The sequence below is a fragment of the Delphinapterus leucas genome, chromosome 18 (assembly GCF_059928025.1).
Source record: "Delphinapterus leucas isolate spDelLeu-1000000601 "Yukka" chromosome 18, BTC_Dleu_Yukka2, whole genome shotgun sequence".
NCBI lineage: Eukaryota > Metazoa > Chordata > Mammalia > Artiodactyla > Monodontidae > Delphinapterus > Delphinapterus leucas.
The window spans coordinates 11,477,010-11,501,114 of NC_143146.1; the positions used below are offsets into that span (position 1 = coordinate 11,477,010).

At 37.4% G+C, this 24,105-nt stretch overlaps 2 protein-coding genes across 2 annotated transcripts in view; both read right to left on the bottom strand.

Moving 5' to 3' along the window:
• Window positions 1-2,678, bottom strand: part of CLYBL (citramalyl-CoA lyase) — a 302,146-nt gene extending 299,468 nt beyond the window's left edge. Inside the window, exon 1 of the mRNA XM_089899407.1 lies at window positions 1-2,678. This exon is cut by the window's left edge and continues 26,582 nt beyond it. The gene's annotated coding sequence lies outside the window, so the exon portion shown is untranslated.
• Window positions 2,679-2,796: 118 nt separating this feature from the next.
• TM9SF2 (transmembrane 9 superfamily member 2) overlaps window positions 2,797-24,105 on the bottom strand; it is a 57,384-nt gene continuing 36,075 nt past the window's right edge. Inside the window, exons 10-17 of the mRNA XM_022576851.3 lie at window positions 22,756-22,888; window positions 20,340-20,459; window positions 17,553-17,610; window positions 14,297-14,456; window positions 12,373-12,524; window positions 11,049-11,160; window positions 7,397-7,568; window positions 2,797-3,486 (exon numbers count right to left, since the gene is read on the bottom strand). Of these exons, the coding sequence (XP_022432559.2) occupies window positions 3,419-3,486; window positions 7,397-7,568; window positions 11,049-11,160; window positions 12,373-12,524; window positions 14,297-14,456; window positions 17,553-17,610; window positions 20,340-20,459; window positions 22,756-22,888 (975 nt within the window). The 3' untranslated portion in view covers window positions 2,797-3,418. The remainder of the gene's footprint in view (window positions 3,487-7,396; window positions 7,569-11,048; window positions 11,161-12,372; window positions 12,525-14,296; window positions 14,457-17,552; window positions 17,611-20,339; window positions 20,460-22,755; window positions 22,889-24,105) is intronic.

Here is a 24,105-nt window from a genome sequence, read left to right on the forward strand (position 1 = left end):
TCACACCTGAGGTAGAAATAAACCACATCGTGGCTTCTTCTGAAATTAAGCTTTGATAAGACTGGGTGGGGAGGGTAGGTGGAGAGAAAGCCGAGGAAGGGCACCCAGCTCCTGAGGCAAACGGTGCACGTGAGTGTGTGTGCACAAGTGCACATTTTAGCCAGGCATCAGGTTGTTTTTAAGTCCCTTTTCCAGAGATCAGTAACAAGGGGCCACATTTCTGCATAGCAATTCGTGGAATCAGATGCTGCCTCCATGATCTGGGATCTTTTACTAGATCTCTTGTCATTGTGTACTATCTCTGGGCAGTTGAGCTGGAGCAACTACCCAGCTATGGGACAAGAGAATTTTCTCTTCAAGTTTCTTTCCCCAGACAGATCCTAAGAGGTGGTCTGTACCACTTTACAGATTTATTAAATGTCAACGAGGTGGCTTTTGTAACAGTGATGCTTTGTACTAATATACCAAACATACCCAGCCCAAGAAAAATACAAACTCCACAGCTGCTTTCTTAAAACTCTCACGCCAATTCTGAAACCAGATACTATTTTTTTTTCCAGATACTATTAATATTGTCAGTTAAATAGGAATCAAAAAAGAGGTTTCAGGTAGGTAAATTAAAAACGAAGTTTCAGTTTCTGGAAAGAAACCGTTAACAATGATTGTCTCCAGGGGAGAAAAGTCAGTGACTGAGGATAAAAGCAGACTTACTTTTCTCTATATTCTCTTGTCCATTTTGAACTGTTTACCATGTGCATGGATTACCTATTCCAAAGAAAAATTTGTATTAAAGTAAGTGAAAATTAAATATTCAGAATCTAAACTGAAACTGTGAATACAAACTATCCCTGTTAAAGTGCTTTTTCTTAAACCTTCAAAATAAAGGGAAACAAGCTCTGCTATTTAAAAAAGCTCTCCCTCCTGCACCCCCCCGCATTTCAATCGCTGTGTATAATTCCTTTGAGGAGCAGAGTAACCATGTGTGGGAGTTAAAAATGCATTTAATCATTTCCCCCCAAATTTGACAGAAGTGTGGCAAGGAGGGCCATCTGTTTTATTTGAATAAGAAATGACCCAGCATTCTGATTTCAATTAGCCTCTTTGTAGCTTTATGTCTGAGCTGGTTCCATGGGTAACAGTTCAAACTAAGTGTAGAGAGAAGCTGGCCAAGTTCTGCCAGTGCTGATTTGTTTTAACAACTGTCAATGAACATAGAACAAGTGTACAAGACGATGTTGCTGGAAGCACATTAAAATGCAAAATTTTACAGAATCAAAACCCCACATTCTGGAATCTGAGAGCTAAATAAAATATTGAAATAGTGTCTTTATATCATTATATCAAATAATTTAAATATTTAAAATCAATATCACTTAATTCTTAGTTTCAAACGACAAATATACACCTACGACATGCAAAAGTCCTGTTATGCCGTGGGCCTGAACCGAAGATGATACAAGTAGTGGTTCCTGCCCTTGAGAAGTGTGTGATCTATTTGGAAGGATAAGTCTGCAAAGTTATACAATAATTTGAGTAATATTTAAGACAATAATAGAACTGTCAAACATCAACATCAGTACTGAAAATATTATTATGAATTCTGAGGACGGAAAAGGAATACTTTAGTCAAAGGCTTTATATTGGAAGGGACACACACGGCAGGTTTACAAGGGTGGCTGCACTCCCTCTAGAACTGTCAAAGGTAACCCAATGATGCAACACTGCATTGGTGATGGTCCAAAGCCACTCCCATAGCTCTAGGGAAGCCAGCCTGAACCTCAGCTCCAGTTGTCACTGCCTCCCAGGGTGTGTTTGTCAAAAACACCAGACTTCTGAGCCCCCATCCTGCACAGGTTGACCGCCCAGTTCTCTGATAAATTCACGTAATGGGTCTCAAGGAAGTCATATGAATGGGGGAGGGGGAGAGTCATTTTTGATGGCAGCTAGTTTGTGCTATTACTGACATGCAATTTACTGGAAGTGTAACTGATCCACACTTTCCCACGGCACTCAGGTGTCCCCAGTCCTTACCATCTGCTTTCTTGATGTCCTGAAAGAAGGTTCTGTGACCTCGGTTCTGCAGCTTCAACAGTTTCTCAACATGTCCCTCCTCAAGGAGTTGGCCAGTTCTCCAAAGCCACATCATCCAAGGCAGAGGAGTCATGGTGGTGATGGCCACTGAGAGGTGACCCTGTGGCAGGGCCCTGGCTCAGCGGCAGAACCACGGGACGGATTCTGAGTCCCCAGCTCCTTCCACCCGAGCACTGCGGAAGCAGGAAACAGGGAACTCTCCACAGTGTGGCTAACCCAGCCCCACCTGCTTAGTTTACTGCTGTACATGAGACAGTTCCAGTCAACATGCTGCAAAATGGTTATTTCTTAACTCTAGGAAATCCAAATTAAGACAATGTAATCATAAAGAAGAAGAATTGCTAGTCATTGTTAATGTACAGATCATAAAAACTGATTTTTTAAAAAAATTAAAAATACTCTATTTTGAAAAACAGGTAAAAAATATGAAATTCTTAATGGTAATGCAGTAAGGCTCATATTAACTACTATACTTACATAATTTATCTGGCTAGATATGCATGATTAAAATTTCTGTTACTGCCTAATAGTGAAAATTTTTAGTTTTGTTACAAAGCCCAGGAGACTGGAATTTCATTTAGCTCAAAACTCAGAAAGTATTACATTAGCAAAAATCAGTAAAATCTGATATAACAGTATAACTCATTAAAAACACCATTGGTAAATGGATTTGTATTTACAGAATCTCCATGAATATGCAATGAAGACGTTTTTACAATATTTATTAAGATAACAATTTTATAAATTGAAAGACTCAGAGGCACATAGTTTAAAAGGCCAATACCATGGGAATAATGAAGTCAACACAGAAAAGAAGATATGAACAGTTACAACCAAGACAAGATTTTTTTAAAAGCCACATCCCCCAATACACATCATACGAACTATCCTTCAAAATTACCATGATAAAAAGTTACTTCCTTCAAAGAAAAATAATTCTTTCCACCTACCAAGCCTAGAAAATCCTATTTACAATGAACTGTCCTGTATTTCATCAGTATTGTTTAATATGGCCTCTTCTATTTTGTCACTAGAAGTACTGAAAATTTTATAGCTATTATATTTACAAATACACATAATATTTAAATTTGCTCTTCACTGAGAACAATTGAATATATACTTAATCAAATCACAATACAAATGTTTTAGTGTTGATAATACATTCTGTGGAGACAGGTGTATGAGGAGAGCTGTATTTAGAATTATGTTGTTTCTGAAGGATTACTAGGCCAGTAAGTCTGATAAAACTCAAGGTAGTCACAAAAACAGGTCTTCGTTGATGAAGAATTTAATTTATTTCTGTTTTAACTGGACACACGGGGCTTCTTCAGTCAACCTTCACCACACTGTATATTTTGGTAACAAACCAAAAGCATGCAAAGAAGCCAATTGTTCCTATAAAAGAAAAAACAAAAATAAATCCCTTTTCGAAGGCAGCTTCATGATTTACACAAAAATACAGGCTTAAAATGGCTGGTTCCTTAAAAAAAGCCACAAAACCATAAATCATTACTTAACAGGAATATCCCATAGATCCATGAATTTTTTTGAAAAATACAGAACTATAAACTACAGAATAATTCAAATCAAATTTCTTATAGAAATTGATAGAAAAAAACTTTTTATGCTATAAGATTATTGAAAGCTTTCTGTAATATATTCTTTTTCTTATTACATGGAAAAGGCTAAAATTGAAGATGAAAAGGATGCCAATTTTACTTTTCTATTTAAGAATATTTTCATTTTTTTTCCCCACGTCTTTTTTGGGAGTATAATCGCTTTACAATGTTGCACTAGTTTCTGCTGTATAACAAAGTGAATCAGCTATATGTATACATATATCCCCATATCCCCTCCCTCTCGCACCTCTCTCCCACCCTTCCTTAAAAAACTAAAAACAGAACTACCATACGACCCAGCACAGCAATACCACTACTGGGCATATACCCTGAGAAAACCGTAATTCAAAAAGAGACATGTACCACAGTGTTCATTGCAGCACTATTTACAATACCCAGGACATGGAAGCAGCCTAAATGCCCATCAACAGATGAATGGATAAAGCAGATGTGGCACATATATACAATGGAATATTACTCAGCCATAAAAAAGAAATGAAATTGAGTTATTTGTAGTGAGGGGGATGGACCTAGAGTCTGTCATACAGAGTTAAGTAAGTCAGAAAGAATATTTTCTTATCACAAAATGGAAAACTGCCATTTAATTAATTCAACATATGATATGAATGGCTTAAATATCAGAATATCAGATTCACAGAGTAATTAAATGGGGATATTTTCTAAGTACAGTTAGCAGGAATGATCAGTTTTCAAAGAATTATAATAAATTAACTCAAAAAGATTTTACAATGTGTTGAAAGTGATATGATTAGAATAGTAACAAAGGCACACCCCCTCTGAAATGAGAGGTGGTGTGGTACTGGAGGACAGAGCAGCTCTGTCATGAGCTGTGTGTATCATCTTTGGATTAGACACATGGAATCTCTAAGCCCATTTCTTTATCTTATTTAAGAGGGATAATTTTATCTGCCCTATCTCCATAGACTGTTATTACAGTAAATGAGATGATTCATGAAAAAATACATGCCTTAATTTTCAGGTATTTTCATCCCTCTAGATTCCAAAAAATCTGAATGCTATATAGGTGACAAAAATGAGGCTCCAAGGGGTTACGTAACTGTCTAATGGCCTGTGGCTGGTAAGAAAGGCCAGAATTCAAATTCACTTTTTCTGACTTCAAGTGTAGTATTCTTTTAAACTATACCATGCTTAGATTTACTAAACATAAATTCAGAGACTCTGTTTTGCAAGAGAACATATATTAAATTGTGAAACTAACCCTTTTTTTTTTTTTTTTTTGCGGTACGTGGGCCTCTCACTGTTGTGGCCTCTCCCGTTGCAGAGCACAGGCTCTGGACGCTCAGGCTCAGCGGCCATGGCTCACAGGCCCAGCCACTCCGCGGCATGTGGGATCTTCCTGGACCGGGGCACAAACCCATGTCCCCTGCATTGGCAGGAGGATTCTCAACCACTGCGCCACCAGGGAAGCCCGAAACTAATCCATTTTTAAAGCTGAGGCATAGCTTTTTTTCCAAGATTACCCCCTGAGAAATAGTCAATAGGTAGGGGTGCAGAAGAATACAGAAGGAGATATATACATGCCCCTTGTGGAAGTTTTATCTTTAAAGTTCCAACAGTTTTCACCATTGTTTTAAATGTAATATAAACAGAAAGTATTAAAGTAGATTTTCTAAGTCAAGAGACTATACATGGGCCATTACTATAGAAGTTATGAATGTTATTATTCTCACATCATACATGTACCGAGCACCTACTCTGTGCATGTCATGCACACTGTGTGTGTTTTGGAGGACACACAAATATACCTTTTGGATATTCAAAGGGTCATTATTAAGACTTGGGAAGAGGTTGGGGTTAATTTCAGAAAAGTAATAGTGAAAACATAAATATATTTAAACAATCTTATGGTTAGCAAGAACTTCAAGATAATAGAAGGTATTTTAAGATGAGAAAAAACATTTTATCATCATACTAGCAACCCTAAGAAAGTTAAGTTTATTTTGTTCTTAACAAAATACTTCTAGTATTTTATTTTGTTCTTAATATTGAATAGATATAGTGTACATACTAAAAGTGGCATCTTTCCTTATGTGACAGAACAATTATTTTGTCTTGTATAATAGACTGACTTAAATAAAAGGTGTCAGTTCAGAGTCCTGAAATAAATATGGATGTCCCCACTTTAGAAAAATGCAAGACACTGAAAGGGCTCAGCACTCCTATGTAGAGAATCTTTTCCACAAAGTGAAATACACTAAAAGTTACTGGCTTAACTGGTTGATTCAATTTGATGTGGCTCCAGAATTTAGATTACAAAATCTGTTTTACTCTCAGTAAGTAAAAATATGATACTTTAAATATCAAGAACAATAAAGTTCAGGTGATGGTTAAATTATCTTTATAACATAGGCCTGGAAAAACAACAAGACATTCACCAAGATCACTATTTTTTGTGTGTAGCAAGGAATAAATTACTCTATATATGTATGCATGGACACAAATACAGATGCACAAAAACAGTAATCCTTGTTTCACAGGCTATTACTGTTTTACAGACATTTATTAATTAAGACTTATGGCTATGGACCTAAATCTATCACATAGCATCAAGATATGCACCCCCCACCTCCTACCCCACTATGTCTGACCAATGAATGACCTGCAGTACAGAATTGATGTAAGTGCCTAAAGCTTGTTACATACTGACATAGCAACAGGGGTACTTCAAAACTCTACCTAATTTTCTTAAATGTTAACAGATGAGTAAAAAATAGAAAAGTTCTAATTTTTTAGAAAGTTTTTTTCTGGGACTTCCCTGGAGGTCCAGCGGTTAACTCCGTGCTTCCAGTGCAGGGGGCACGGGTTTGATCCCTGGTCGGGGAACTAAGATCCCACATGCCGTGAGGCCAAAAATAAAAACTTAAAAAAAAAAATTTTTTTTTAAGTTTTTTTCTTTTGACTCCTATATTTCTTCACATAGCATGCAACACAATCTTAGATAAAATTTTAGATGTACATTTTTTATGACAAAGAAAGGTCCCCCTAATCTTTTTGTGTGTGTGTGTGTAGCCCTTCCACAAATGCTGACCAAGCACCCACAGGGCTCTGAGATACAGAAAACTTACCTAGGTGGACAGAGAAGATATACACATAGAAATACCAATATAAAGCACACTGTATCCCATTAGGTACTTGGATTTTAAAGTGGAGATATAAACCTGTAGTTTAAAACTTCTGGAATAAGGGATGTCCTATGATTATCTTTTCTTGATATCATTTATTCTCAATCTCATCTTGGCTTCACTGCCTCAATTTCTACTTACTCCTAAACTTAGGTAGTTAGAGCTTTTTATACTATTTCTGAAATGAGCAGAAGCACGACTGTTCCACTAAGAGATTAACAGGGGAAAACCTTGAGAACTACTGGTTGAGATGCCCCTGTACTTGCAGCACAACAATGGACCCCGTTTAGTCTTCTCCCTTAGGTTCTGTTTTCTCACCTTCGGTTTACCGATATTCACCTCACAGGGAGGCAGACCAAACTATGCTTAGCTGCGCTCAAAACTAAATACAGGAGCACTGAGTAGCCACAAGCTTTCATGTAATTGTAATTTGCCTAAGAACTTGTAATTTGGATGCAAGTTAAAATAATTGTAATCTGCCTAAAAACTTATTAACTAAAAATAACTTGTTCTAATTCTTACCTGTAAAAAGAAAGAAGATCAAAACCATTATCATGGTATAACCAAAGTACAGAATTGTACTTGCTGTTCCTGTGATTTGCAGTTTTGAAAAGAAGTAGTGTATTGCATATATTAAGAAATAAACTGCAGTAAAGCCACTGGTAAGGAATGAACGCCATTGCCAATGATAATCCTGGGTAGAAAAGAAAAAAATGAAATATCAAGAAATACTTTCCAATTAATAGATAACATGTACTGGAATAAAGTTATAAAGCAAACATAGCTAAGTGAAATAGCACCACAAACCTAATTTTTGCTATTGGTCCCAGTCTCTTTCTCACACTGAACTTTGCCAATTTCCCTCCTCACTAAAGGTGCTGAGAAGCACCCTCTACCTTTGATGGAACTACTTAAAGACTGGCTAAAAACGTTTAGAAAAATCTTAAACAGTTTATGAATAATGAAGCATTAGGCTATATTTTAAAATGTATGTTTCCCAAAAAGAAAAGAAATATATGAAGAGCTTACATAATTCAAAATTAGTATTATTTATAGTCTAGTCATCTCTATATTAGGAAGAAGATTATCCTCAAAAAAAAAAACCTGGTTGAAACCCATTTTTAGTTATTACTAACAATTTATATAAGGTAGGTTTTTAAATACAGCTTCTCTTACTTTTACATAAAGTGGCTTACAGCTTAGCAAGAGATCTTCTAAAAGATACTTCACTATCTTACCCTTTGGAATATGTAAAAAATATATTTCAAAAGCACACCAAGATTAGAAAATCCTAAAGAATCCACACATGAAAACTACTACAACTAATAAATGAACTCAGCAAAGTTGCAGGGTACAAGATCAACATGAAAATCAGTGTTTTCATATACTGACAATGAACGATCCAGAAAACGAAGTTTAAAAAATTATTCCATTTACAGCAGCATCCAAAAGAAAAAAATACCTAGGAATAAATTTAACCAAGGAGGTGAAAGACTTGTACACTGAAAACTACAAAACACTGCTAAAAAAAATTAAAGATGATTTAAATAAATGGAAAGCCATCTGTTTTTATGGATTAGAAGACTTAATATTGTTAAGATGGCAACACTCTCCAAAGCAACCTACAGATTCAATGCAATCCCTATCAAAATTCCAACAACCTTCTTAGCAAAAATGAAAAAGCCAATCCTCAGAGTCACAGGAAATTGCAAAGGGCCCTAAAGAGGCAAAATAATCTTCAAAAAGAAGAACAAGGTTGGAAGACTTACCCTTCCCAATTTCAAAACGTAATACGAAGTGATGGTAATCAAAACAGTGTGGTGCTGGCATAAAAACAGCATATATACCACTGGAACAGAATTGAAACTCCAGAAATAAACCCACACATCTATGGGCCAATGTGTTTTCAACAAGGTTGCCAAGGCCATTTAATGAGGAAAGAATAATTTCTTCAACAAAAGGTGCTGGGAAAACTGGATAGCCACACGCAAAAGAATGAAGTTGGACCCCTAACTAATACCACATACAGAAATTAATTCAAAATGGATCAATGATCTAAAACTATACACTTGGAAGAAAACATGGGGGTAAATCTTCATGACCTTGGATTTAAGCAATGAATTCTTAGAAACGAAAGAAAAAAACAGATAAATCAGACCCTCTAAATTAAAAGTTTGGTGCAAAAGACATCATTAAGAAAGTGAAAAGACAGCCTACAGAATGGGAGAAAAAATTTACAAATCATATATCTGATAAAGGTCTAGTATCCAGAATATAGAAAGAACTCTAACAATTAAACAAAAAGATAAACAACCCAACTTACAAATGGGCAAAGGAATTAGACATTTCACCAAACAAGATACCCAAGAAAATATGCTCATCATCATTAGTCACTGGGGAAATGAAAATCGAAACCACAGTGAGATACCACTTCACACCTTCTAGGATGGCTATAATTTAAAAACCCAGAAAATAGCAGGTATTGGCAAGGATGTGGAGAAACTGGAACACTTGTGCATTGCTAGTAGGAATGTAAAATGGTGCAGCCACTGTGGAAAAAACAGTTTGATGGTTCCTCAAAAAGTTAAACAAAGAATAACCGTATGACTCAGCAATACCACTCCAACATATATACCCCAAAGAACTGGAAACAGGTACCCAAATAAATATTTGTACACAAACGTTCATAGCAGCACTATTCACAATAACCGAAAGGTGGAAACAAACCTAATGTGCATCAATGAATGAATGAATAAACAAACTGGAGTACATCTATCTATGCAATGGAATATTACTAGGCTATAAAAAGGAATGAAGCACTGATACATGCTACAGTGTGATGAATCTTAAAACATTCTGCTAAGTGAAGGAAGCCAGACACAAAAGTCACACATAATGTATGATTCCATTTACATGAAATATCCAGAACAGATAAGTCTGCAGAGACAGAAGCAGATTGGTGGTTGCCAGGGTCTGAAGGGGAGAGAAGAACGGGAAGTAACTACCTAATGGGTATGGGATTTTATTTAGGGTTGATGAAAATATTTTGAGACAGAGAGAGTGGGTGCACAACACTGTATATGTAGTAAGTGCCACTGAATTGTTCACTTTAAAATGGTTGATTTCATGTTATGTGGACTTAACCTCAATTTTTTAAAAAAGTGTCTCAAGTTTAACAAAGTCAGATTTTATCTCCTGTATAGAAAACAACTATAAAAGAATGATTTAACACAATCTAACTCTTTAAAAGTCACCTAAGGACACCAACACACATCACCATGTTGCCAAGTATATAACTCCTAACAATGTAATCTCTGAAATGTTTTAATGAATTTTTCCACTTAAAAGGTTTATTTTCACTAATTTTTCTACCAGTGTCTGTATCACAAAAAAAGAATATTAATTTTAAAGTCAGACAGTTAAAGAATAAAAATTCAGCAAAATGTGTTATTCTCAGGAAATTAACATTTTAAAGTTAAGCTCTAAATAAATAAATATACTGAATTAGGATACTATCTCAATTCAATCTTAAAGAAGGCTACATTCGATTTAGGAATACACGTCAAATTTCTACCTTAATAACACATATTTACAGAAATTACTTCAATTACAGTTAAGTCCCCTACATATGACCCTTCAAGTTGAGAACTTTCAAAGATGCGAATGTGCACCTGGTTCCAGCAAGGAACCAGCACCTGTGCCATCAGCGTCAGGCGTGAGTGAAATTGCAGCTTGCCCTCCGTCTCCTGTTGCTGACGATCCTTCAGCTCTACCATCTCCCCCCTCCTCTCCCTCCTCCAGTCAGTAACTCTTCTTGCCTGTTCACTCGATGCCAGCCCCTGCATGCCAGCTGTTGTACCGTACTACTGTACTTTTCAAGGTGCTGTACTGTAAGATTAAAAATGATTTATTTATTCTGTTTGTTTTTTATGTATTATTTGTGTGAAAAGTATTATAAACCTATTACAGTACAGTACTATATAGCTGACTGTGTTAGTTGGGTACCTAGACTAACTTTGTTGGACTTATGAACAAACTGGACTTACGAACACGCTCTTGGAACAGAATTCGTTCGTATGTAGGGGTCTTACTGTAATAGTATTCAAAGTGGCCTTACGCCAAAATTATAAATACTGTCCACAAGTTAACGTAATTGAATATTGCTAATACATACCTCTGCACATAGGTGGAAATAGCAAAGAAGTATAGTTGCTTCAGAACAGGTAATAACCAAAATGATAAACACCAGGAACAGGAAGCCAAACATGTAATACATCTGGTGTGACCTATAATCAAACATGTCAAGATGAAGCTATAAATATTTTCTCTTTGACACAGTAAATGACACAATCTTCTTCTCATTTTTCTTGAACTGAAAATGTTTGTTTTTCTCCCAACTAATCAAAGACAAATTCTCATAGATTTAGACAGTGATGGGGCGGGGGCGGGGCAAGGGGAGGAAGGATGCAGCAGTGCTATTGGACTCTGCCTTCCTGTTCAGGGAGAACCTAAAACTCTTATTTATTCAAATACGCTTAGCCCATCTGTCTACTGGTGAGTCAGACAAATTTGATAAAAAAATTAATGTGAAGACAGAGCCAAACTAAGAAAAGGTTACATTTGGTACATATTGTTTCTTATCATATACAATAAAAATCAGTTGAATTTGGAAAAAACACTAACGGTCAGGAATGAAAGACAAGTTCTAATCACTAAAAAGCTCCAATCTAGTTCTGACAATGCTACCTGGAACCTTGGTACTTTCTGTAACATATGTCAATGTGATCAAATAAGGATCACGATATACTGCAATGTACACACCCTAACAGTGAGGCTCGAAATTGCCACTATGTGCTTTTCCATTCGAACAAGAAATCAGAGAATGAAGGGACCTTGGGATAAGAAACGACTTTGTGATTTTCCCCCCTTTGGCTGTACCATGCGGCTTGTGGGATCTTAGTTCCCCAGGCCCTCAGCAGTGAAAGTGCAGAGTCCTAACCACTGGACCACCAGGGAATGCCCAAGAAACGACTTTGAGAGTTGTGTACCTCAACCCTTCCTCCAATGCTGGCTTGAATACCCTCTATCAAGAGCTCAGAGCATCTCCTCTGAAGCACTACAGATGACTTATTAAAGAGCACAGATTTGGAGAGATTTAGGTTAATTTTTCTGCCATATAGAAAATGTAGCTCTGTGACACAGGCAAATTACTTAACCTCCAAAATCTCATTTTCACCTCTGTAAAATGGGATAATACCCACTTTACAGAGGTCTGAGAATTAAGTAAGAAATAATAAGCACTTGATTAATAATAACTTATCACAATTATTCTTTCTCACACTGAAAAGATAACCTTTTGTCTCTTAAGATTTCTGATAATTGGAGAATAGCTTACATTTATAAGGTATAAATAGTAATCCATATAAACAAAAAGAGAAAGCTAGTACTACATATAATGGGAATGGGAATAAGAGGACTTGACTTAGTCCTTAGCTTACCAAATACTATTCAGAATGAAGAAAAGCTGTATAAAGATGCACCCAAAGGGCAAAATCCCTCCCATGATAATACCAGGTAACGGCTTTGTATAGAAGGACTGCTCAGGAATTTGACGTGGAATCTGATTGGTTCGAACTGGGTGTTCAATGGCCTTCAGAAAAAAACAAAAGAAAGGATTCATAATTATATATCTATAATCTAGTACAGAAAGGAAAAAATTCTTCTCTGTAGTAGATTATTTGCCTGCTTTTTCTCAGCTTCCATGCTGACATGAATGGCGATACAGTCTACCTGAGTCATCCAGGTGACATTTGTATTTAGAAGCAACAAACCAGATACCATCAGGTACAATATTCAGTCTGTCTTCTGGAACAAGCCACCACTGTTTCCAGCAGTGATCCAATGACTAATGGCTTTAGACAAAGAAAGAAAAACACAGAAGGAGATAATATAGTACTCAGAAAATAGTACTTAATAAAAAGGTAGAGTTAAGTTTTTCCTTTTAATTACATACTTGCTGTAAGAAATCAGCTGGTTCTGAAACTGTGGTCGATGTATTTTTTTTGGAGATGGACAATGTCATCTTTATTAAAATTGCTCAATTTTACTAAGACTTAAGAACACGAAGAAGATAATGAATGGCTCTATGAAGCTTTATAATCCTAAGTTATTGGTGATGTTCTCAATTATTCTCCCTTTCATAACACATTACATGGTAGTATAAAAACAAATGGAACCTAAAGTACCTAAACATAGTTACATAAGAGGAAAAAAGAGTACATATGCAGAAATTCATTTCCTTGCAAAAAAGTTCAAAAACATACTTCTATAGTTTTTGTGATGACATATCAAAATTTAAAACTTGATATTCTCATTGAGATTATACTCCTGTGGACTAGATTATTTTACATGTAGGTACATGTGTATATAGGCAGAGACCCACTAAATCATTCTTCAATTTTTATATTTTTAGAATTTTAAGTACTTATTTAATCTATTTAATTAAAAAAATTTTCAAACCGTATCAGTTTACTACTTATGCTATATAGATTTTAAGTCATGAATTAAACAAAATGCCAAAGAACTGAAAAATCTTTTAGTAGCCTGGCATGGTAGGTGCAGTGGAGACTCTGAAGTCTCTTAAAAGTCAAAGTAGATAAGTTTCTTCCAAGGTTTTTCCAGGTCCCCTCACAAAGTGTACTACACTACGTAATTTCTTTTAACCTTGTGGAGATACTTTCAGAGGAGAGCAAAGATAGTGAACTGGAGTTAGAGGAGGACACTGAAGAATTCTCATTTTCCTCTTAGCGTGAGGGTAGAAAGGGGGCAGCAGAGGTGGAGACCGAAAGACTGGAGGGAGGGACTCAGACTTGATTATAATATTTCTTAAAATCAAATATTAGCAGGTAAGCATATAAAATTTATTCCAAAGCTACATATTAAAAAAATTGCTACTCTTACTGTATAGTCACTTTTCTTACAGCTTCACTTCCTAACCCATACTCAGTTTTACCCAGTTTACTTAGTTAAGTAATATAGATTAGAAACACTTATGGCTAAGAAAAAAATGCATGTACTTTTTAGGTTAAAAAAAAGTAATAATTTACTTTTAATGTAACAAATTCAAATTTTTCATTAGTTTAAATTAGTATTTCATTTCCTATTAATCCATTTTCGTTTCCATTTCCATTTACTTACAAAACTTTGAAATCTAAGTTTACATCCATAACCTCTCTCTACCACACCCTTCTGAGTACTATTTTAAGAATGACTGCAGTCAAACTAGGAAGTCATCAATTTTCTATGAAATCCAGATCCCATAGGACTAGTTTGTATCTTTTAGATACCTATGTCTTTTAAGGTGGCATATGCTAACTTCCACAGTTGAGATTCATTTGAGTAAGTTAACACCTATAAACTTACATTCTTCTTAAAACCAAAGTATGCACCAATAAATGTTAGAGGCACAGATATGCAGAACCAAAGAGCCAATATGGCAACCAATGTCCCAAAAGGAATAGATGCTGAAGATCCTTCTCCCCAGAGAATCAGATTCATTATAAAGAAGTCAGCAAACACAATCCTGAAAGACACAATAGGTTGTTGGGTAAAACCTGAGGTGGAAGCAAAATGATATAGTAGCAATCACATGTAGTTAATATCATGATTTCTGTGTTATACACAAGGAAAGTGGAACTGCTGAGCCATAGGGTATGTGAATTTAAAACTTTAGTAGAAACTGCCGAGTTGCTCTTCAGATTGGTTTTGCCTGACTTAAACTCCTACCAGCAGCTTATGAAATTTATCTCTTTCCATATTTTCATCATGCTTGGGATTGTTAACTTTGTTGTTTCAATTTGCATTTCCTATTGACAACTGCAGCTGAGCATCCTTGTGTTTGTTGGCTTTCTAGGCTCCGGAAGCGCAGGCTCAGCGGCCACGGCTCACGGGCCCAGCCGCTCCACAGCACGTGGGATCCTCCCAGACCGGGGCACGAACCTGCGTCCCCCGCGCCAGCAGGCGGACCCCCAACCACTGCACCACCGGGGAAGCCCCACTGCTCATTTTTCATTTGGGTCGCAGGGCTTTTGCAAAGTCACATATGTGAGTTATTTATATACTCCAGCAACTAACTCCTTGTTAAATACCTTTCTCCTAGTTTATGACTTTTAATAACCCAAACATATGTGTACTTCGTCCCTTTCAGTCATTCTTCTATGAGTACATTTTTAAAACATGGCTGTAATAATACTATAATCACTTCTGTATACCACCCCCCCCCCGCCACACACACAGTTTTTAATGTTATCAAAGTGATCAATTTTTTCCTTTACCTTTTGTGTAACTTAAGAAAGCCTTTCCTAACCCGGGCTCGCAAAAATACTCTTCTAAATTTTTGTCTAATTGTTACACCCGTTACATTTAGTTTTAATCCACCTGGAACTGATTTCATGTGTGTGAGGTAAGAAGAGAATTTTTCTCCCTTCATGTGGACAATTGTCCCAGCATCATTTTACATTGTTCCTCTGGTTTGTGATGCCATGTCTAGCATGCTTCTGTGTATACATGGTCTACTTCTGTGTTCTCTATCCTGGCAGCTACAGGACCTCTGCAAATGCCTTTGCAATACTTGGTCTTCTCATCAGATAACATGGTGAATTTGTATGTATCTCTAACAAGCTTTGTAGACTTGTCATATGGACTGTCCCTATTCTGAGAAGTTACTTCCGGTGTTGCAAAGTTTTTCTGTTGCTAATACTCCTGTGAATACAGTCTTTTCCCCACACAACTACCACTACCATTAAGATGTTTCACTTGCTACTGGTGGTATTCATAATCTTGAAATATTGGCTGATCTAGCCATTTTGCCAAACTCTTTTACTAATTCTACAAGTTTATAGCTCAAATTTGTTTATGTTCTCTGTATACAAATTATGTCACCAATAAATAATAATATAATCTCCACCTTTCTTTTTGTTTCATGTCTTAGTGTAACTAGAACTTAAATAACTGAAGCCCTAAAAGTGATTTATGAAAATGTCTCTAGTGTTTCATCATTAAACGATGTTGGTTTTGAATCAGAGATGAGATTTTTATTAATAGAAGGGAGCATTTCTCTCTCCATTAAATTCTTTTTAAATCTGGAAACAATCTTTAATATTATCAAATGCCATTTTGCTGTGCCTACCGCAATAATTATATGCAGGTGCTTATTTATAAAAAAAAATTTATGAATTGATTTCATATTATCAAATGATCCTTCTTTTCCTAGATGAACACCAATTCCCTCTGCCCTGGGGACTTGGGTTCTTGGCTCTTCTCCTTCTCTCTACTTACCTCATCATCCCCTGGTGAACACCTGTTTTTAAGGGTGGGATGAAGATGATAAATCAGAGAAGGTTTGATAAGAGATGTAAAAAACTAGCATAGGATAACTTCTGTGAAGGCAAAAAGGAAGGAGTTTCAAGGAAAAGGTATTCCAATGTTACACAATGTAAAGAGGTAAAGACAGGGAAAATGGTTTCTAGATTTGAAAATGGGAACATCTTTGGTAACCTTAGAAGTTCACTAAAGTGATGTGGGAAAAAGATTATGTGGGTTTACAATGTAAATATATGCTAAGAAAATCAGAGTAAGGGAGTATAGACTATTTTTTCAAGGCATTTTGTTGAAAATTGCAAAGAAAGACAGTAGACTAGAAGATGCTTACAGGAAGCTCTTTTTAGAATATGGGAAACGTAAGCATATTTGTAGGAAGAGATGAAACACGTGACCAGAACACAGAGAAAGAGAGAAATGGATTATGTCAGAGACTGGGGGGATGTTTGAAAGGCAAGGTTCCAAAGGAAATTGTGGCTGACAGTCTTGGTAAGGAGGGGCACTTCTTCAACTGACAGCAGAGGGAAAGAAGACAAAGGATATGGCTTGAGGAAAGCATAAAAATTTGAATAGAACATGAATGGCTGAGAGGCATGTGAATCTTCAATGGAGGTGAAAATCTGAGACTATTTAACCCAATCATGTCTAAAAATGCCAGCTATTCTTTCATTTCTGGCCTGCAAATGGAACAGTCCTGGCTTTAAGATTTAACCCTTGGCCTACTTTATTGCTGCTGATTATTCAGAGGCCAGTTCTTGCCCTCCATTAATCTGTGAGCGGGGGATAAACTGGGTTGTATTTCTAGGACCAGACACACATCAGATATTTGATATCAGAAACTATCTTCCAAAGCACCACAGATGTTCTGTTTTTTTATGTTGGTGGTTGTTTTTGTCATTTTTGGTATATGTTACTCTAATCTAATTAATGGAATACGCTTAAAAGTAGCTATACTCATGATAAAAATCCAAAAATGTATGCCTGCCTGAACGATCTTCAGGTGAGGATTCATTTCTGTGATTAGGTCAAAAACTTTATACGCAGCCTTACATGACAATATGCCAGACTAAGAAACAGACTTTTAAGAAAAGGAATATAAAATTTCTCATGTCTAAAGGTACCCTTTCCAGATAAGAGATGTAGTTGCCATTCTGCAAATGTTTATTAAATATTCACTATTTAAAAATTAAATTCATTTTCTGGGGTACACAGAGACAGAAAAGATAGACTTACAGGCCAGAAATTCTGGGAACTAAAATATGACTATGTCAAGCAAGTTATTATTGAAAAATTCACTTACCCAGGACAAAGAAATGATGTTAATAAAACGTTTGTTTTCCACTTCTCACCTCCAAAGGCTGTAGAACAAAACAAAAGTGGCATTAACATAAAGACTTTTCTTCAAAGCAAACCAAATATCCATACCTCAGGTCTGGTATCGAACAAATTAACAGACAGCACTGGGGGCCTATTCGTAGAAAATGACACTAGCAAATGTCCTAATACTCCCTAATCAAATGATCCAAATCAGAGATGTACATCACAGGACTGCCCTGGATAAGTCCCGCTCTAAAGATTGTTTCAGCATAAAATAAATCTAGTGTCAAAGGAAAGTCATCCAAACCAGTTTTCCTTTTCTAATCTTTTTTTTAAACTTCAAAACAAAACAAACCCTTAAATTCTAACCCAGTTTTAATTAATGGGACTAGATGGAAAAAGGGTGCACTGCAGATTCTCGTTTATCTTGAGGTCAGTTTCAGAATTTGTTATAAAACTAGGAACCCTCAAGCCTGACATGCAACACACTTCAATGTCCATAGTAGGTCTGAGTCTCCAGGATGCCTCCAGCACTGTAGTTTCAGGTAGGCTGTGGGTGGCGGTGTGGAGATCAGTGTGTAGGATCAGGTGACCAAGAAGAGTAGAAGGGTTACGGCCACTTGACAGAACAAATTTACTTACAAACTTTTTACTCTCCTTTGCCCCTCTCTATTTTTTTTCTCCCACTTTAAAAAAAAAAATTAAAAACTTAAGTCTCGGGCTTCCCCAGTGGCGCAGTGGTTGGGAGTCCGCCTGCTGATGCGGGGGACGTGGGTTCGTGCCCCGGTCCGGGAGGATCCCACATGCCGTGGAGCGGCTGGGCCCTTGAGCCATGGCCGCTGAGCCTGCACGTCTGGAGCCTGTGCTCCGCAACGGGAGAGGCCACAATGGTGAGAGGCCTGCGTACCGCAAAACAAAAACAAAACTTAAGTTTCTAGAGTAAAAAAGAAAATACTCCTCTGCTCCTAGTTTAAAAGTTGGAGATAAAACTGGCTGAGATCTGAAAACCGCTTTGATTTTTAAAAAAAGTTTTAACAATTTCTAAGCAATTTTAAGTACCTCTTGCCCTAAAAGAAAACAACAAATTATATATATATAGTTTGAATTCATAGCATTACTGATAGGCTATTGTGAAATTATGAATTTTGGGTTTAATACAACTCTACTCAAAATCCTAATATATTTTTTGAAACATTAAAAATGCTTCTATAAAATGAAGCATTTTTTGACTAGGGCCACATGACAGTGTGTCTCAGAATGTTCTGCCTGATTAATATGCTACTTAATCTGCAGCTAGGAGAAATGAAGGACGGAGAGAAGATGAAGGGGAGGTGTGTCTGTCAGGCAGCGAGTACGGATCAGAACTCAAGTAGAGGGAACAGCATGTACGAAGGCAGGTGCACAGGCTGGCTGAGGAACTCAAAGAAACCCAGTGCACAGAAACAGTGAGAAAGAGGGAGCAGGCAGGGGTCCAACCGTACCTCATATGTGTTAAAATACATCTGACCACCCTAATCCTATGCCTGTTAGAAAAGAAAGAATAAAAGAACTCTGACAAAATTCACAGAAATTAAACACATTCACACACACATACATGAATATAGAACTTCACATACTCTATGCATCTAGCAAAGTCTAATAATTCTATTTGGGGTTGACTCTAGCCAACCACACATTAAGGCCACCTATGTAACCCTACTGTGTTTTAGGGTTATTCCCTAAACCTTATTCCTATCAGAAGGCCTTGGGCAACCCTAGCCCTGCGTCAGCATCTCCCTGGCATTTAAATTCACAGATTACCTATGGGACCGTCTCAATGTGACTACAGGATTCCTAAGCAGGGCAAACTCTGGCATTTACTGACCCCAGCAAAGTTGCTTTCTAAGTCATCTAATCATATCCCCATCCTTACTCTGTGGCTCTGATCCTTTTTTTCACTGAACTTTATTTTACTTCTGGAAAGCAAGAATACGAGAGAATGCAGCAAATCATGCTACAAAAGTAACTTACTTCAGGGCTCTTTAAAACAGTGAGATCTTAATTTACTTTAAGTACAGTTCACTTTTATAAACATTAAATTGATGTAAGTACGACCTCTCTCATATAAGGTATTCCTGTATATACTACTTGTTTTTTAAAAATTTATTTATTTTATTTATTTATTTTTGGTTGCACTGGGTCTTCATTGCTGTGCATGGGCTTCCTCTACTTGTGGTGAGCGGGCTTCTCTCTGCAGTGGCTTCTCTTGTTGCAGAGCACGGGCTCCAGGCGCGCAGGGTCAGTAAGTTGTGGCGCACGGGCTTAGCCGCTCCGTGGCATGTTGGGATCTTCTCGGACCAGGGCTTGAACCTGTATCCCCTGCACTGGTAGGCAGATTCTTAACCACTGCACCACCAGGGAAGCCCTGTACTACTTGTTTTAATGAATAAATCAGTGATACTCATATAGTTTTTCCTTTATTAGTCTAAATATGTTTCTGTGAATGTAGCAAATCTAAGTTGTTCAGCCAAACCTGTGATGTCAAAACTTAAGAAGGAGAGACGGGATGATGGATAAGCAGCACCCAAATCTGTTTAACCCACTGTTTAAGCATGTCTGAACGAGCAAATCTCTGGACAGTCATCCACTTCACAAGCTTCATTAAATAAGGATACACACCTCTAGCACATATTGTTTAAAGAGCATCAACTGCCAGGCACAAAGGCTCAGACAACTAACGCAGCAGGTTAGACTCCTGATCTGAACGCCCAGCGGGGTGGCTTTCACTTACACTTATAGAATCTGGCGGCGACATAGCCTGCAGGAGTGCCCAGCAGCACCCATAAGACCACAGCACAAGTCATCAGTGCTCCTCTGTTGGCAGGTGACAAAAATCCCAGGCAAGCAAAAACTAAAAAATAAAGTTATGAATTTTATTATGGTTTCCTTTGAAGTGACAGAAGACCCCTCTCATTTTTTAAACAATAAACTAAATACAACTTCATGAAAATATGCTCTCTTACCAGGCAACCACACTGAAACTTAGTAATATTTAAGGCACTGTATCTATAGGATCACACATAAAGCAAGCTCCAATTTGGAAGTCTCCTGTCAGGGTCCATAAGACCCCACCTTTCCTGTTATCAGCGGAGGCTCACTGGATGCTCATGAGTGCTTTCAGCTCTTCTGAGATTCAAGCACAGCTTTTAAAATTAACATCAATAAAAAATATTCCCACAATAAAATACTCTCACTTTTTGTTCCTTTTAAAAACAATACTGAGTCCTCTGGGGTGAAAAAAACCTTGTAACATTAAAACATAAAGAGATAAGACAGAATCTAATCAAAGAGCAAAACAGGAGAAAAAAGATTTCATAGTACTATTTGTTTTGTGAACACAAGTTACTGAAGGGCTTGGTCAATGACTTGGGAAATTCTGGTTCCTACCCTTATTCAGCTAGTTCGTTTTATTTGTTCTTCCCTATATAACCCTCCCAACTAATAAGAAAAGAAGTACTATCTTATATTTATAGCAATTCCTAGCTTTAAACTGCAAGTCAGAAGTTATGGTTTTCTCAGAAAGAAATCCAAGAACAGATGCAGGTGGCTTTCTAATCCCAGGAGCACCAAAGTTTCCAGTGTTTCCCCTGGGTGCACACAGCCAAGCACACACCATTGCACACCCTCTGATCAGCACCAACTGAAGAGGAGAAACTCACAATCGATGACAGGAAACCAGACAGGGTAACTTTAGACGGTCTACTGGAATTTCAGCTAAGGTGCACCCCCCACCCCCAGTTCCTCCCAGGCCTGAGAAATGGATTGTTCTGAAGCAAAACAGTCCATATTCGAGCAGTAAAGGGAAACAATCCCTATCACTTTCTAAACTAGGCTCTCTGAAACGTTCCTTCCTTACAAGTTCACTTTCTAGCTGACCCCAACAAAGATCGGAGAGAGGCAGAAGGCAGCTCTCAAAATTTTGAAGCAGAATTTCACCCTCAAGCATCCATTCTGCTCTAACGCCACCTCAGCGCTCTGGGGATTCTGTGCAATCGCCTGTGTCCAAACCTCCTTCATGACTCGTTTCCCCAACGTACCCTCTTCAGTGTAATATACTGACAAATGCTAGCCTCACCCATCACACCGGCATCTCCTTATCTAAGTTGTTAGTAGATAAATATGTTCTAGTTAGTCTTCAGAATGAGCCGAAAGGTGCAAATCAGTAAACCCCAAACTTATTCAGGTGCCAGACATCTGGCATTGATAATTCTCTTCCCAAACATTTATGTGGTTAATTGCATCATAAAAACTTAGAACAATTTTACTAGTAGAAAATGATTATAGTATTAGGTATTTAATATGCAATCAAACATAAGAACAAATGTTTGCTAAAAAAATTATTGAAAAGTCAGTGGTTTCTGAATTCTTCTAGTAACATTCACGTGTTACTGTTCATCAGCAGCACGCAACAATAAAGGAAATATGGGGAAACAAATGCATAATTCAGAAAATTCTTCTCATAAACAGCTTTTTCTCTTGTAACTAGGAAACCTGAAAGACCATGGCATTAATATATTTCCAGAGAATAGTCTCAGAGCCACTCCTGCAACTGATGAATACCTCTAAGGGATTTCTATTTTTAAAAAAAGAGAAGAAAAAGATTGTCCTAACTGACAAAACCTTAATAAAATTTCTGAAGATTTTCAGGTGGCACAAGGAAGAGAGACTTTTTGTGTAGGAAGATCTTTCCTGAACACTGCTAGAGAAAGAAAGAGGTCTTGCTTCCTAAATCCTGCCAAGACGGAAAGGTCTACAAAGAGCTTCCTGTCCCATCCCCTTCTCCTTTCTCTCTCAGTGGAAGCCAAGAAACCTTATGCTCTGGTGGGACAGGATAGTCAACCTGTGTGACCCTGCTGCCAGGCCGCCCAGACTCAGACCCAGATGGTCTTTGAGGATCTAGTCATCTGCAGCTCCAGTGCTCCCACAACAAAGTCCTGGTCTCTATGCAGCTGTGAGGGAGACATGGAGAGTCAACTTCTGGCACAGCTAACCTTGCCCCAGGTCACTTACGGCCAAAGCACACAGATTCTGAGAACCAAGAGGACTCTCAGAAACAACCCAGCCTGGCTATAACTTAGGAAAACTGGATTTCAAATAATTATTTAGAGAAAGTAATTTCTACTTTGTAATTTTCACTTAACACTTACATAGAGTCACGAAAGTCATAATTAAAATCTGTGTCCCTGATCCCAGGAAGACTGACAGCAGCATTCCTTTTCTTGGAGGACGGAATATATCACCATGAACTAGCTTCCAGCCAAATTCTTCCTGGGCATCCTCCTAAAAAGGGAATAAAATCGTTTAAGTGCCAAGTGGTATCACCAAGAAAACTAGACAGTTTGTTCACTGTTGAATATGCGGATATGGAAATTTAAAAAAAAAATCTTACAAATGTTAATATTTATTTCAGTTTTGAAGTATAAAGCTTGACTCATGGAGCTTTATATAGCTTTCTTGAATTATTTTGAAAGGAATGTTGTGTGTTAAGGTCTAAAAATATAGTTACTGAGAAACTTTAAAAAGTAATACAAAGATAATGTGATACCTACTTCTAGTCTAATAAGTCAAGCTTTATGATCCAATTTGATGGCGATTTTAAGTCATACTCTATAGTCTTCTTAACCTACACTTACTAATCTCCAAAACAAGCAAATGGTATTAGGTCTCATAGCTACTTTGCTTGTATAGTAGGCTTGGCTGTGAAAATATTAATAAGCTTGTGTCACCAGCCCAAATTGCTCCCCTATCTCCAGACACACATACACACCTGCCTAATCAACAGCTCCACTGGGCTGTTTAATGGACACCTTGAACAGAATTATCCACAGTGGAACTGATTCTCTCTCCCCGCCTCTACCTGCTCTACCTGCACTCTCCCTCAGTAGATAAAAGCTCTATCCTTCCAGCTGCTCAATCCCCAAAACCTTAGAGTCATCCTTGATGCCTCCTTTTACTTTTTTCATGCTTCACATACAATCCTTTAACAATTCTTACAGTTCTAGCTCTAAAATATATCCACAGGATCCACCACTAGCCCCTGGTTCAAACCATCCCTTCTCACTTGGCTCTCACGGAATTCATTAAACTAGTCTCTGTTTCTGCCCTTGTCTCCATTCAGTTGATTCTCAATACAGAACCAGAAAGATCCTTTCAACTAATCAGGTGGTTCAGACCAGAAATGTGGGGTCATTCACTGGCTTCTCTCCCTCTTCCACCCTCTCCAGTCAACTGGTCGATCAGCATTCCATCCCACCTCCTGAACACCCTCTGTATCTATCTGCCCACTTCCCTACTTCTTCCCTGCCACCATCCCCCATCTCTGGGAACTCTCTAACAGTCTCTTGACTGGTCTCTGTGCCTCCAATATTGCCCGGCTCCAAACGATTCTCCACATAATGTTCAAAGTGATTTTCCTGAAACATGAATCTGGCCATGTCACTGCTGTTTAATATTCTTCAACAGCTTCTCAATGACCTTCAGAATGCACAGCTTAGAAG